Source organism: Calonectris borealis, chromosome 23 (assembly GCF_964195595.1).
Source record: "Calonectris borealis chromosome 23, bCalBor7.hap1.2, whole genome shotgun sequence".
In the NCBI taxonomy this organism is placed as follows: Eukaryota; Metazoa; Chordata; class Aves; order Procellariiformes; family Procellariidae; genus Calonectris; species Calonectris borealis.
Window position 1 is genome coordinate 1,179,425 of NC_134334.1, and position 15,872 is coordinate 1,195,296.

A 15,872-nucleotide genomic window follows, 5' to 3' on the forward strand; every position below is an offset into this window, starting at 1 on the left:
CGGGCCACGCGGGACCTCCGCAAGCGCAGGATGCGCGGAGGGCGCGGTGTGCGCGGGGCACCGCTCTGCGCGCCCGCTGGAGCCTGCGCGGGGCGGGTGCTGCCGCCGCTGCACCCCGCGGCCGAGCGAGGCCTGTCCCGGCTCCGCCGCGGGTTTTCGGGGCCGAGGAAAGGGGTGTCCACGCGTGTGCTGCGTCTGCGGGAAGCCCTGGGCTTAGCCAAAATGAATGTGCTGCTCTGCTCGGGTCTGATACACCCACAGAGCAATGAGAGCTGTGGATCTGCAGAGGCCGCTCAGAGCTGCTGCGAAGCAAGTCTTGGTCAGATGGGCGAATTCCTTAAATACCATCTGGTCAAAATTTCCAGGTGTGATGCGGCAGGTGAAGCACAGGAAGGTGACGGAGCAATGCAGAACTGCGAGTTGAGAGCCCTAAAGCCCATGCTGCATTCAGTGTACTTGATAGCAAAGATTAAATAATGCTAGGGAATGAATGGCGAGTTAATATTTATATTTCTGTGGTCTTTGGCTTTAGCGCAAATATTATCGTCACTATTTATGGAACCATATTGTATCTTGGACCACTTTCCAGGGCTGTTTTACCCTGAGCCAAAGGATGACATCTTCAGCGGGCAGTTGTGCTGAGAAATGGTACAAAATTGAAAACATACTGAATTGACTTCACAGACGTTATTGGATTTCAGATATCCATCTTTCATATCTGCTTCACGAATTCTCTGCTGTACTCTTTGCAACCCTTGCTCACATGAGCCTATTTAAAAGGGAAGCTTTCTTTAAAGTGACTTACAAAAGAATTGCAGAGTTGGCTTTACACTCAGTAACTTCCCAAAGCACAATTTTTTCCATCAGAGCTTCCTCTTCTCTCTCCAGGCAGCCTGAGAGAGTGACCACGCTGCTGTCGCTGCCTCCCGCAGCCGGCCCTGCCTGGATGATCCTCTTAGTAAGTTGTCTTCTGCCCATCTGATTGTCACCTGAGACACAGTTTGGGAGCTGTGGCTGGACCGGGATTAATCCCTGTCCCTGGACGCCGAGCCGTGTCCTGGAGAGGGAGCCACACTCCAGGCTCTGCCCGCGGGGCTGGAGGACAGGCTCCCCTTTACCGGTCCCACCGCCCTGCCAGCGGGTGTTTGGTCAGGGCTGGGAGGGACTGGTGCCTCGCCGTGCCCGAGGTTTCACCTGGGCCTCTTACAAGTCCCGATACCGCGTACCCAGCACTGTGTGCGCCAAAGCTGGACCCAAACAGAAGATCAGCTAAGTGTCAGGAAAGCTTTTGGGTAGCTGTAGTAAGTCCGCACTGAAAGACCAACTGAGAGCAGTCTAATGGTTTCCTACTGTAAGAAGAGTCCTGACAGGAGAATGGAGGCCTGAATTCATTGTATCCTGGAGCTCTCTCCATCATTATAAACCATCTTTATGTAGTTGCCTTTCTTCTCTAGGAACAATGAAAGGTGGTGTCTGTTAGGCTTGGCAGATACTTTACTTCTAAGTGAAAACATTAGCCCCTCTTACCCACTCTTTTCTCTGACCTAAATGATTTATGCAACTGCTGTGACTTTGGAAGGATTAAGGGGTAAAAAGCAGCTGCCTCGGTTTCTTCCAAGAGCTACCAACTTTTGGGCATGGCTCATTGGTGACTTCAGTCTTGATGTAATGGTTGTCAAAATATGGCAAAATATGTGCATGGCATGGGCACCGAAACCACCAAAGCCTTCTTATCCTTCTCTCACAGAAAGCAGTATTTGCCAAAGGTCAGGTCTGCCGACGGCCGCCCCAGGGCAGCGGAGCAGTGCCCAGCTGCTGCTTTGATTCCTCCTCGCCCTTGGTGAGAGAGTTTGTCGGCAGGTTTTTCAGGCAGGAGAGTTTTAGCGCAGCGCGCCTGCTCCGCCCTCTTCTTCCCCATCCTACTGTGTCGGCTCCCCTGTGCCATCTTTCCTGGAAGGAAGGCAGGCGACAGCTCAGCCCTCTGTAAAGGGCTGCAAAGACTGACACTAACAACTGGTGATACTTGTGGCAGTTTTTTGGAAACAGCAGTGAACCATCTGAGAATTGGGCTTGGGCACTTCTCTCTCCGTTTTCTCATTTCACAGAGGCTGGTGGACTGTCACCCAGTTCAGCAAAATCCTTATCAACACCTCTTTTTGTGCTGTTCCTCTATGTAATAGGGAGTTTGGTGGGAAAAGGCAGGTAGCAATTCAATCTCGTTCCGTAACTCCTCTTTGCCCAGTGTATTCCTTCGCCACCCTGGGAACTGGTCGTTTAACAGTGCTCTAGCAGCCGAGTGCAGGTCGCATGTGTCCCTGTCCGTTTTACATGCACAGCAGAATTTGCTTGGGAAGTGATCAATTTTGTTATCTATTAGAGTGCATAGGAAAGATTAAATCTCTGTGGGATAGTTTTAGAGCTGTTGGGAAAGGAGTTTTGGGTGATGTGTACAGAGTTGGCCTTGGGTAGTGCAAAAGAGCTATCTTTTGAGAAACAAACCCGAATCTTTTCTGCTACTGTTCTGCTGGGTTCCCCCCCCGCCTCTCGTCGGGGTTGGACACAGCTGGTGGGAGGGATTTCTGACTGTCAGCAAGAAAAGAAACAAGAGAGCATGTGAGGGAAAGGAGCTAGACCTGGGAAAGGCAGGAGGAAAGTTTTGTTACTCCCTTGAAATGCAGGGAAGCCGCTCTTAGTGTGTGTGTGTGTGGGAGTTACTTGATCCTGTCTCCGGAGGAAGGTGGGGAGCTGTAGCAGGAGGATGGCTTCAGCTGTGCAGATGGGGTAAACCAGCACTCTGCCTGCTTTTGGAAAAGTCCTCTGGGGGTGGACTTCTCGGTGCACAGAAGAGCACCCCTCCTTTTTCCCTTCCCTTGCTGAGTGCTGATTTTTATATTGCCTTGTGAAGTTATCACGACTCCAAATCAGCTAAACCCACATGGGGCTTCATTGCTGGACAGAACCCAGGTCTTGTGAGCCACCGGGTCTTTGGGCTTTGTCGAGAAGCAAATGCCAGAAGGAAAAGTCACTTCAGTACATTTCACTACAAGCAAATGAGCATAAGAAGCCAGGTTTGGTTTTGGAAAAAACCCAGCGACAATCTGCACTATAATAATTTCCCATGGACTGAAGAAACTTGCTGAACTTGAACCCATAATGGGAGGAAGCATCTAGGAGTGATAAATCTGCTCTCCCTGTGCAAGAATTCCGTGTGCTCCAAGAGCATTGTCCTTTGCAAGAAAGAGAGACACGGGCAAGTTGGGAACAGAGGGTAGCCGGGAGTGTCCTCCTTTGGGGAACGGGAACTTGCGAGTCGTGCTTGAGAAGGCTGTGAGATTTTCTAGGCACCCACTGGAAGCACCTTGCGGGAGAGAGAGGAGCTGTTGCAATGGAGTTTGATGCGGTGGCACTGTCATTCATCCTGGCATTGCAAATATCTTCTCTTGCTTCTGGGAACAAACTTCAGCCCCATATGTAAGTAGCAAGAAAAGAGAACTGGAGTGTTTTTATAGGCAGGGGAACTGTAAAGTAGAAGCTAAATACAGTATTTTAAAATCAAAGGTGAAGGGAGGAGTGGAGAGAGTGAAGGGAAGGGAGGGCTGGTCTGTGTTTCTTTACCTAGTACCAGATGTACATAAAGGTGAATAGAGTTTGAAAATCTGGATGGTCTTTGCTTGTAGGAAGTAACTCACCATTTTTAACTGAAATGTTGCTGTTGTGTGAGCGCAAGAGGTGATTGTTGTGTAAGTAGTTTGACCTTTCTTCACAGACCTGCTATTTTTGTTGCACTTCACGTATCTCTTCTTGCATGTTTCTTTCCCCCTCTTGCTGTTACTCTAGCAGCACGTAGTCTGTTCTTTTTAATTAAATTTTACAGTTACAGTTTGGTGTTAATCATTTGGCTTCTTTGGAAAACTTCCTGGCAAATTTGGTCTCCTGCCAGAAGATGATCTCTCGATGCAGGGGGATTGCTCTAATTCTTTTTGTAAATGAACCCAGTGTTGCATGGTGTGATAACTCCAAGCTACTCTCCCTGATGTTTTTAACTTTTTCATTGAAAAGGGGTCGTTTTCAGCAGATAAAGGTTTGGCAAGAGGATGCCTTTTCTCCCTACGTCAGAGACTTTGTGCTCCTGCCTTCACAAGTACTTTTAGGATCTTGGATGGGACACTGGAGATGAGATGCGTGCCAAAGTGTCAGAGAAAAGAGAAGGCCAGTGCCTGGGAAGTGCTGTCGCTTCCCATAGGGCATTGCTGACGATGCCCGTTACACACACAACCACTGTTTGGGGCACACAAGAAGCTTTCTTTGCTGTAATAAATTACACCAAAAGGGTGCTGCTGCCAACCTTGTTCTTGTGGTTCCTTTCAGTTCTTTTTTGGGACGTGCAGACAGCTCGGAGGTGAGGCGTCTGCAGGCTAACAGCAGAGGAGGTCCGGGGGGGGGGGAAATACCACTCTCTGCATCAACTTGCAGCTCTCTGTGTATGGAGACACTCACGAAATAAAACAGCTTCTTTGGCAGTCACCATTAGCGCTGGGGACTGTTGTATTGGTGAAGTGATGTGTGCGGAGCTTTGCAAGCCAAACAGCTCGGCAGTGGCCACATGTGGGGATGACGAGATTTTAGAGCAAAGCAAGAGGGGGAAGGAAACATGCCATTAATCCCAAAGGCATTGCCAGGCTTGCAGTAACTGCGGTGTAATTGAGCGTCCTGGAGCAGTCGGATGCCAGCTGTAATCTCTATGCTTCACCACATCCAATTTATGTAGTTTAACTTCTTTTATAGAAAGTATTTTTGTGAAAACTCTTGGTCTCTTTTGAAGAATTGGAAGCAACAGAAGCAGTCCCAAATAATGAATGGCTCATAACTTATTAAGTCAGGGACAGACGTTTCCCTCTTCGTTCTTAGTTAAAACCACTGACTCATATTTGGTGAAAGAGTTAGGATTAGAAAAGAAATAAAGTGCAAATGGTATTTTCCTTATTTTCTTACTCACTGAATTATATATATTCACTTTATTTACTGGAATTAGTCTTGCAGCCCTTAGCTCTGAACGAGTGAGAAAGCATCTAAGGCAGCAAACTGAATTCTGATTTAAAGCCGTATTAATAAAATGATGTATCATTTCTAGTGGCAGAATTTTTTTTTTTCCCCAAACACTGTCAGAAGATGCAGATATCATTGGTGTTTTCAATGACAATAGTCAGGAAAATAATCCCCTAGGTGCAAAGAAAGCACATGTATTCTTTGTTAACTGAGAGTGGACAGAATGGACAAACATAGAAATTATTGTGCTACCATATCGTGTAGGCTGCTGGCTCTTTTCTGATCCATCCTCTCTGTTTTAAAGCTAAAAATTAGCCTTAATGTATCAGTGGAAAATTAACTGTTGCATTTTTCAAGTGGGCTATGGAGCATCCCAGGACCCAGGGGTACGAAATGTCAGCAGCTTCCCAATCTCACTGAAATTTGCTATGTTGCAATGTTATAAAACCATACGGCTGTAGATTTCTGTTACTGTACCTGAGTCTCATCACGGGCTGCAGGTCTGGAGGTTCGAGGAGGGGGTTCAGGCTTCCCGTGTCTGCGGGATTACTCAACTGTGTCCTCTCTGTGTGGCAATTTTCCAGCTGTAAATACGGGTTTGCGATGTTCACCTTGTAGTTCTCCAATGTTTAACTGATTCACAAAGGCCTAATGACATGCTTCTGAGAAATACAGGCGATATCATTGTACTGTATGTTTTGTTGGTGCCAGTGCCATGCTGTTGACACGCTATCTGTTCGCAAGAGCATTAAATCCAAGAGTTTTTGGGGGAGGCGGATAGGCTGCACTTGACAACTGCTTGTGGCTGGCTGACCTGGCAGATTCCTTTTCCCTGCATCGGTTTAATTAAACGAGCGGGCAAATACTGTATATTGCTTAAGACCTTCCTGCTCTTTCAGTAAGGAAATGAAGTTGCCCATAGCTGGCGCCTGTTTAAGCGGTGGAAGCGCTGACTCTTCTCGCAGCAGCGTGCAGACCCCCGTACACCTCTGTTTCTCTGTGCCAGGCCAAACGTCTGCGCAGACCAGGAGCTGGCGATCGTGGAGCACCGGCAGCCGTGCGTCCAGGCCTTCACCCGCACTGTCAAAGTGTGGAAGCAGGACTGCGGAGGACGGCAGTGGTGCACGGGCTATGAGCGGAGGTACGTGTTCTTCCTTTGAGCTTGGTTTGCTCCTTGCATGATGAAAATTGATTCCTTCTCACCAGCAGCAGCGGGGAAGTGAGCTTGTTGCTCACTTTGTGCCTGCAAAGGGGAGAGCCCATCGCGCCGGCACTGGCTGCACAGCTGGCAGGGGCTGGGCACAGGAGGCGAGGGCTGGCAACAGCCGCGCGTGTGCCCGTCCTGCTGCCTGGGCTGTGGTCTGGCACGGGGAACAGCCTCAATAACCGCTTGGTACCCTCCAGGCGGTCTTAGTGACCAGACAACGTGGCTGTGGCTCTCCTCAGTCCCCAACAACTCTCCAGGGAGAGAGGAGAAAGTACCCAGCGCTTGGTACCTAGCCTTAGGGTAACAATGCCGTTAATTTACTGTAAATGGAGAGCTACGTGCAGAGAACGTGGCTCTGAACCTACAGATTAGCTGTAAAGAGTAGAGCTATTTTATTAGATATTTTTCTTGGCTAAAACCGGGAGACTATGAGAGATTTGTAAACCCTATGTGTGTCTAGCTGGATGGGTTTCTGACCCTACCTGGGATCTTTGTGACGCTAAGAGTTTTTAAGCTGTTGAGGAATTCCCAAAGAGAAGATATATTGGTTTTGTTCTAAAGAAGCTTTGTTATTGTGGTTAGCTGTTTCCAGTCTTCTGACGATGTATTACATCTGTTTCCTATGATCATGCCATGTTAATGAAATGACTTCATCACATCACGTGCATTATTCCTGTATCTTTAGGTGTCTCAGCTTCAAAGCAGAGTCATCTCAATGCCTCTGTAGTTTTACAGAGCTGAAGCCAGGAGCTGGGTCCAAGCGAGGTTTATTGTGCATGGTCTAAAAAAAGAAAAAGTAAACGTGGCCATGATGCAGGTGATGCTCCGTGAGGACGGGTGACTGCTATGGTGGTGGTTAGCAGGCTTTGCTGCAGAGTCGTTGGCTTCCTTTTGCACCGTGAGCAAGACTGTGCTCAGGCCTACGTCAGAAGAGCGTACAGCTCAGCAGAATTAGGCTTCCACGTGCAGGAAAGGAGTTTGAGTGTACTCTGAGCAGAAAATTGATGCGGTTGTTCAGCTAATCGTAGTATCCCTTGAATTGCCGACTGGCCTTTACTGGGAGCTGGGAAACCAGGCAAGGAGGAGTTGTAGAGGGAGGGCTATGAACACGGGCAGCAGTGAAAATAATGCACTTTTCTTACCTACACAGCAGCCAAACGACAATGTGCCCAATTTTCTTCTGTACTCCACCTGCTTTTCCGGCCTTATTAGGCAGTTACAAGCCTCTACAAAATAATAATGATAGTAGTAGTTTCAAAAAAGCATCTTGGACTAGAGACAGCTTTTAAGTTTTGACTTTAGGAATTCCTCCTAACCCTGTAATTGCCAGTAATTATCTTGGTGATGATATCTGTGTAGTGGTAATAAAGGAGCAAACAGAATCCGTCTTTTGACCGTGTTTTAAGAGAGGACTTTGAAATGATAGGGGCCCTGTCTGCTTCTACTTCAAAGGCTGGGAACTATTCAGACCTAGCTGTCCCTTTAGTTCTTCAATGTATGTTTTTGACAGTGTAAATCAAGGAACCGAGATGAAAAAACTTTGTCTGCTTCATTATAAATATAAGAACAGCTTAGCGCTAAAACTCTGTTCCTGATGAAAATACAGAGCTGAAGCCTAGAAGTGCTGTGAGGGATTTTACCCGGGGAATTTTAAAAGCAAGTACAGTAAAAGGATTATCAGTAAAAGTTTCCTTAGGCAAGATTTTGTCCTGTATCCCCTCACTCTAAACTTCTTTTGGGAGTTCCCATCGCAGGAAGCGTATTCCAATAGATGGAAGATCTCCTGCCAAGCTCCCTTGTGCTGAGCAATTGAGGGCAGTGGAGCGCGCAGTTTCGGCATTCACAGCGATGCTACGCAGCCTGTCTCGCCCGCTGGAGCTGCTCCAGTTGGACCCGGCTCCGGCAGCGCGGGGCTCAGGAAGCATATTAACAGCTTCAGGATCTGACACACACAGGGCTGGCCTGAAATTGGCCTCGGTGCCTTTGAGTTCATGGATGCGACTGGGAAAATCCAGCATCTGCTCTTCCTTTCCCCGGTGCACAGTTCAGTGCTGCTGCCCAGCCCACCTGCCTGCGAAGGGGCTGAAGCACAAGTCACTGACGTGCAGGGTTCGTAATCGTTAGCTAATTTCCTACAATTCCTGGGCACGCTTGGGGTGCTGCAGATACTGCTACAGTCCCATCACTTTGCCTAAACTGTAAGTGCAGTTTAGGGGAGGTGGGCAGAGGAGGGAGGGTGGGCAGGGGCAGGCAGAGGACGGGGGGCAGCCGCGGGGGTGGTTGTCTGCTGAGTTTGTGCATTCCAAAACCAGTAGCATTTGTTTTTATAAGACTTGTATCTGTGCCTGGAGTACTGGATTGCAACATTTCCTAAAAATCAGAACAAACCTTGCTCCGCGCCCCCAGGACACGGGCCCTGCCCACTCAGAGAGCCAGCATCTGCTCTTCAGCAGATGAACTGAGCATCCCCTGGGCCACGCTTCCTGTTCCTGGTAAAGTGATGTTTTTGCTACTGGCTGTGTAACTTTCCCGAATTAGGTAACAACAGAAGGTAGCTTTGCTCAGCCCTCAGTAACGAAACTTGGGGGAATGACGGCGCTGTCCCAGAGGGGCTGGAAGTGGATTTTCCAGCAGCAGGACACAGCAGGATTTTTAAGCCTGGGTTCCATTAGTTCTGGCTCGTTCAACATTTTCTGTGCCAGGGACTCCTTAAAACACAAAAGAAAACAGAAACATTGAAGATAAAGTATCTCCTATGCGGTTCTTTCCAGTCTGCAGCATCCAGATATCCACAGGCAACTGAGGCTGTCAAAATATTTGCATGTCCTTGAGAACCCACTTGGGCTGACTTAAGGATCTGAAGTGTCCGACAGAGCCCACCAAGACTCGTGGAGATGGGATTGTTCAGGGTGGTGCTGGGGGCAGAAAGGCGCCCAGGATTAGTCCTGAGCTGTCCTACATTACTATTTCTTGGAATACCTTTTCCTTCTCATTTCTGAGCTTATGCAGGGCAGATGAAGAGGCTGCTTGCTGCCATGCAGTCTTTCTCCTTTTGGATGAAAAGGACCGTGTTTTCCAGAACGGCCCTTGCAGTGGATGCTTGTTGCACCACCCCGCTCCCGTTGTGTCCTCTTGTGCTTCCTCACGCACCCTGCAGTAAAGCCCTGGGCTGGGCTAGAGATAGCTCTTAATACCAAGGGGATCCAGATGGATCTGCGCCTGATTGCTAGCTGTTCTGGTGCCTGAGTGACTGTAAATTGCTTTCTCAGCTGCTTCTGGAACACGAGTGTTTCATTCATAATTTGTTAACAACTCGTACAAAAAAATTGGTATCTGCTTTTATTTTTCTCAGCTGTGCTTCCATATGCTGGTTGGCACAGAAGAGTAGCCGAAGGTTTCCTTCACGGGAATTAATGGTTCACCATTATTTAGGGTTTTTTGTAGAAACATTCAGACAAAATCAAACAACTAGACTGAGTTAGGATAAATATTTTCAGTGGACATGTACAACACATCTGCTGTGCCAAATATTTGTTGTTGTTTGTCTGATTTGCTCTGGTGGAGTAGTTTCATGTTCTGCCAAAGGAGCTTTTTAAAAATCAGCTTCAAAAGTTTTATCTGTGTTTCAATTTTCACGTACACACAGCATCAAATTTCCGGGGAAAAAAGTGTCGCTTTTGTTTATTTATGCTTCAGATCAATCCCTGCTTTACTACCCCAGCTCCTAGCCCGGAAGGTAACCAGCAGGAGTTGTTAAAGGGACCTTCAGCTTCTACCTGCGCGCAGCATCCCCTGCCAGACCCGCGCCGGCTCTGCCGAGCGGTGCGGCTGCAGCCACTGCTTCTGGAGCAGCCGCTGCGCTGTCGCGTCCCGGTACTGCGCTGGGCTGGAGAGGGCTTTTCGCTTTTTCTGGAAGAGGGAGAGATGTGGTCACGCGTGTGGCGTGGCCGGTCTGGTGCTGGCTGCCGCGCTGGGCTCGTCGATGTGGAGTTGGGGGTTATTGCGGGGCGCAGCGGAAGGGGAGCTGAGGAGGCGAAAGCCCTTTCCATCAGGGAATCGGTTCTGCCAGCCTTAACCCGTAGGAGTCTTGCTATGTAAAACACAATTGCATGGAGAGCTTTTTGAGCAGCTTGACATTCCCATCAGGATTCTGACGATTTTTTAGCTCACCAGCCCCGTGGAGACACTTGCTCGTGCTCACTAAAGCTGGACTGAAATACCTTCTTAAAATTTAAATTTCCTTTGTTAACAAGTAGTTTAAGAGAGGAACTCAGAGCTGAGAAATAGTTTAGAAAAGGAGAAAAGAGCTGGGGGTGTTAGGACGACCTGGGCACTCCAGTCTCTCGTGTTCCCCATTAAAGTAAATTAAGAAGTATTTTCTTAGCATCAGCGATCATTGCTAGACCAGGTGGAAAAAAATGTCAGCACATTTGAAAATCAAATTCCTCATTTTATTTACATCCACAATTAGAGTTACAACTTCTATTCTTTCCGGTTTCCTCATTCTGCAGGAACTAACGTTGTCTGGGTGTATCTTGTTCTGTTGTGTTTCAGAACTGCCTATTACACGGGCTACAGACAGGTGTACAAGGTGAAATACCAGACCCCGTACAGGTGTTGCCCGGGATGGTCCCAGCTCGGAGGGGATGCCGGCTGTCTCTATGGTAAGTATCGCGTTGTTCGAATGAGATTCTTCATTTGCTAATGTCAGTATTGTTTTTTTGGCTGAGGGTGCTCATTTCAAGCCCTGTGCCAGCAGTAAATGCTATAAAAACGTCTTTAAAAAGAACTGGGGTTTTTTTGTTGTTTGCTTCTGGTTTTTTATTTTTATTTACTTTAACTGTGGTCAGAAGGATTTTTCTCTGGCTTCCCAGGAAGCGCTGTGTGTTGCCTTCCGCTTTTGGAGAATTTCCTCGTCGCAGCTTGAAAGGGTTTTCAGAGTCACATTCATTTATCCAGTTGCCAAATGCTACTAAACATTTAAAATCAAGCCCAAACTGGTGTTTCAAATGGTGCCATTGGCAGAAGCTCTGGAAAGCTGTAAGCCAAGCCCTGCGCGGACTTTTCATTATAAAAGCCAGTAATTGCTGTCTTGTGTGATTGAACATGCCGGTGATGGCTAATTTGCCGGCTAGTTGGTCTTACTCAGCATTCGTGAGAGCTGCTTCCTTGGAAGAAGCGGCCTTTGATGAATTACACACAGGCTGAGAGATTGGGCTTCGGTGCTGTGCTCCAGAAGGCAGTGAATTTTGGCTGGCAGTGTGTGGTGGCTTGTTGGACTGCGCTCCCTGGCCGTTCCCCGCTCCTCACCCCGAAGGGCAGGATTCACTCATCCACTTACTTGTAAAGGGATGCAACTCCTCAACTACTTTGGAAAGCTGTGTGTGTCAGGTACTAGATCTGTTATTTTTCAGACTCGCTGAGCTTGAGATACCCCCGCCAGAGGTTAGAGATCTCTGCAGTCCTCCCCTTCGTCTGCTCTCTCCTTTAGCCAAAGGGTGAGCGTTCGGGTTCAGGACGGGTGGGATCCAGCAAGGGATGTCGCAGCATCGGCCTCAGAGGAGAAACCAAGCTGCCAGCGTGGGTAAAGTGATGGCACTCATGAGGTTTGAAGCGGAGACCCAAAACTTGAGACTTTTGGATTCTGTGGCTGGCTTTTCTCCTCTTTTGTGTTTGCTCTAGTGTAATTCTCTCAAAAACAGGCATGGAAGTATCTACTTCCCAGCTGTGCGGGGAAGCTGCAATATGTATTCAGATTTGCACGAGTCAGGCTAGGGATGTGCAAATATTAGTATATAAGATGATTTTATGCTATTATTGCAGAAGACAGAGGCAGCGTTATCCTCGTGGGCCTCATATTCCCACCTCCCCCTCCAAGCTCACTGCTTGACATGGGAGGCAGATGCTGTGTAGCTCCCGGCTCCTAAACACTGCGGCCACGTCCAGCTGGGGAAATATTTAACTTTAAACTTTGCTTTTGAGACGTTGAGAGCAAAGTAAAATCTTCTCTTGAATCAAACAAAGGCTTATCTGAGCACATGTGTAGAAATAAATGTCACCATCGAGGCAGAATCGCACACGCTCCCTGTGATATATTATTAATTCTCTGCCTAGTTGCATAATGGAGCTCTGATCTTTTCTGAATTAGACTTTGGAGGTGTGCTCCTACCCTTGCCATAGAAAAGCAGCTTTCCTTTTAAGTAATAGGCAGGCGAACCAACAAAGCATTTGGGATCTGACCTGCCTTGCCATCAAGGGAATGAAAGCTAGCCGTGTCCAACTCCATTGTAAAGGTGATTTTGATTATAATTGACCTACAATGTAGGAAAATGTCTCCCACAGCTAGTCATCTTTTGTTCTGTAAAGAGGCTGCGTATACCTTCCATGAGCTTTGATGCTTGAGGCAAAGGTTTAAAAAAGGGAAAAGAAAAAAAAAAAAGGTGTGTCTAGCAACCAATCTTTATTCTTCCTATTCAAAAGCCTGCAACACAGGAGAGCAACCCCACTGTGCCAGAGGAAACTCCATGGGTGCCTAATAACCCACTGTCAGCGAGCAGATAATAACCTCAGATGAACTCAGAAAAGTGCGTTCTGTAATGATTTCTCCTGCCGAGGAAGTGAGTAACTCCATCCAGGAAGGAAGCAGAGAAAAGGAAATAAAGCTGCTCAGGGCACGCTCGTAACTCATCATCCTCGTCATCGGGACCGGCACGCAGAGGCTGGGCAATGGTCTTCACCGGGCTGCTCAGAGTTGGTCTGCAATAAAAAACAGAGGGAGGTTCAGCAATTTTGGAGACAAAATACTTCGACTCTCCCTGTTAATTTCAAACTTGCTGCCGATGTGACGGGCAAGCTGTTGGTGTTTATTTTCTTGTCACGCATACGTCAGTAGTTCCTGTTGCTCTCTTTTAAATGGGTCTTGTTTACACGTTTTCTTGTATTATTCCCAAGAGTAGGAAAGCTAGTAGATGTTTTGCAGCTGGAGTATAAGCTGAAGAACAGGTTACAAAGTCCTTGCTTTTTTCTTGCTTCCATCCATTAAGCTTTGTACTTCAAAGTGAGAATGAGGGTGACATGATCACTTAAATGGTATTTTAGCAGGAAGGACATGAACGTGCAAATCGAGGCCAGCAATGCGCCCTGTGCCACGGCACAGGACTGGTTAACTGCAAATCCACTCCCACCTCTGCTCTGGCGGCTGCTGAACCGTCCTCTCAATTGTCTGCCAACTGTCTGCGTTTGGCGAACCCCGAGTACTCAAAGCATCTTAAATAATAATTCCTGTGATAGGCAGCTTGTGTGTTTTTGTCTCTTTTTCAACAGCTCCTAGGGACAGCCAGCCCTGGCGCTCTCTGCAAAAGCCGAATGACACCAACTCCAAAAATTCAGCAGAAATTGCTGCCAAGCTGTCGGTGGGGTTTTGAGGTGGGGTGTGACCTTTGGCTGGTGAGCAACTTGGACGAGATATATGTGCTGCTTCAGGGAGGGTCATAGCTGGCTTAAAACCACTTCACTAGAAATTTTGGCATGGCAGGAGGGAGAAACTAGAATGTAAGAGCACCACTGACGTGATAGCGTGGAAGTGGTGTTTATGGCAGAGAGTTTCCAGAGTCAGCGGTTGCCTGATCGTACCTGGCATAAGCTCACAAGGAAGCGTGTGTTGGATTTCCAAGCGCCTTTCTGGAGCTCACATTCAAACATCTTTATTTATTTTGATATTTAAGTCTTTTTAATACTCTTGTGATGCTGAGAATATAAACGTTCCACCTTCTGTGTTACACGTTCACCAGGAGACGTGTGTATTTCTGATGTGTGGGGCTTTGCCTCTGTTCAGCCATTCAGATCTGGTTGAATACCATTAATTTTAAAGCGGGGACTGTGCTGTAACCTTAAGTTTCTCGGACTGAAGAAGGGGTGTTCATGCACCTTAAGTGCAAGTTGCACATCAGGGAGCTCGTCCCCGCGGGCCCTTTGCGGGGCAGGAGTCTCAAGTTACGTTGCTCTGAATCATCTTCTGAATGCCCTGAGAGCAGCAGCAGACCAGCCACCTGGTTAGGTGGCTGAAGTGTGGCAATGGGACTCTTGCTCCCCGTTTCCAGCCCCTGCCATGCAGCCAGTGCTGGTCCAGCAGCAGTTGGATGAGCATCCCGCAGGCTGGACCGAGGCAAACGGGACAGCTCTGCCCGGCTCCTGCGGCATGGCCGGTCCCTGAGCCGGGAGTTTCTGCCCCGATCTGCAGACTCTCCTGGGGAAGGCTTCTGGTTTCTGTGTAACTAAATCCTCCATCCTGAGGAGCTCCCAGCTTTTGGTTTGCAGGGGTGTGATGGCTTTTCCTGCTGGTGGCCTGGACCTTAGTACAAGCGTGCTCTTCTGGACCAGCAGAAGGTGTAGGAAGGACTGGCAGGGGAAATGAGTCGGTAAATATTAGTGAACTCCTGAGGCAGGGAAACATAGCCAGGGCATTATGTATGTTAGAGGATTTTCTGTTTTGTATATGGCAATCGCGAGTCAGCCTGCGTTCGCTGGCGTAGCTCTGCTGAAGGCAATGAAGCTATGCCAAAATATGTTAAAAGATTTGTGGCCCTTGCTATCTGTCTTCAGAGATCATTGATCGTGTTCCAGGAGTACAAAGGTGGGGAAAGCCATCGCTGTTGACAGCTTAATTAGAACTGTTGGACACCGTGCGGTGGAATCACTCCAGTAAGGACATCTTGTCTTGCTTTCCCTCGGAGGCTGGCGTCTCTTCACTGCAGTGCTCTCTTTGCTCCAAATGCTGGACTGTTCATCACTTTTCCTTAAAAATAAAAAAACCCAACCCATGTGATGTTTTATTAGGGGAAATTTTCACCGCTGTAGACTTGTGTGTGGCTGGCCAAGGCCTGCTGCTTTCTTCATGTTTGAGCGTGACGTGCTGTCTGACATTTGACGGTAATGTTAAATAGCGTTATGAAACGGGAGGTCCCAGCACCCTTGCGGGCACCAGATCAGTCGGTTGTTTGGGCTCTCCGAGCCTGCACTGGTGCCTGGAAGAAGAGAGCTTGCCCTGTTGCAGCCACCGTGCTGAGTGTGCTCATTGTTTGCCTAGGGTGGTGGCTGTCTGTAGCAGCGAAAGGGGTGTCCTACTTTTCCTCACATGCAGGTTTGTGTCTCTAAGCACTTACGGGTGAGAAAATGGCCAGTGCGGAGCTGCGAGGACAGTGCTCGGTGACTCAGAGTGCGTGGGCTCTGCTGGGAGCAAGTAGCTTGGAAAGAGATGGAAAATTTCATAGAAACACCCTGTAAAACAGCGCTGAAGCCAGTGGTCTGAAGACTAATGGCTCCACAGAGATCTCACGAGTCTCAAAGAATATTTGATTTCTTTGTTCCTCTCCTACCGTGCCATTTGCAATCGTGACAGCTGTGCTTGCTCATAACACCCTGGAGCTGTCAGATCTCACCTTGTAAAGGCAGGGTTCCATTGCAGTGTGCCTGCTTTTTGTCCCGTCTCTTCTGCTGGTAGCAGAAGTGTGAGGGCTTATTGCGTTTCCATTGCCCTCTGTCTTGGAGCATTCATCCGCTCAGTCCCATTTGGGAAGGAAAAAGGTCAGAAGTCAAGACACCCTTTGCATTTTTAGCATGG

At 48.1% G+C, this 15,872-nt stretch overlaps 1 protein-coding gene across 1 annotated transcript in view; it reads left to right on the plus strand.

The window, feature by feature from the left end:
• Positions 1-15,872, plus strand: part of MEGF6 (multiple EGF like domains 6) — a 113,985-nt gene that overhangs the window by 1,999 nt on the left and 96,114 nt on the right. Inside the window, exons 3-5 of the mRNA XM_075172201.1 lie at positions 889-3,471; positions 6,053-6,187; positions 10,808-10,917. Of these exons, the coding sequence (XP_075028302.1) occupies positions 3,386-3,471; positions 6,053-6,187; positions 10,808-10,917 (331 nt within the window). The 5' untranslated portion in view covers positions 889-3,385. The remainder of the gene's footprint in view (positions 1-888; positions 3,472-6,052; positions 6,188-10,807; positions 10,918-15,872) is intronic.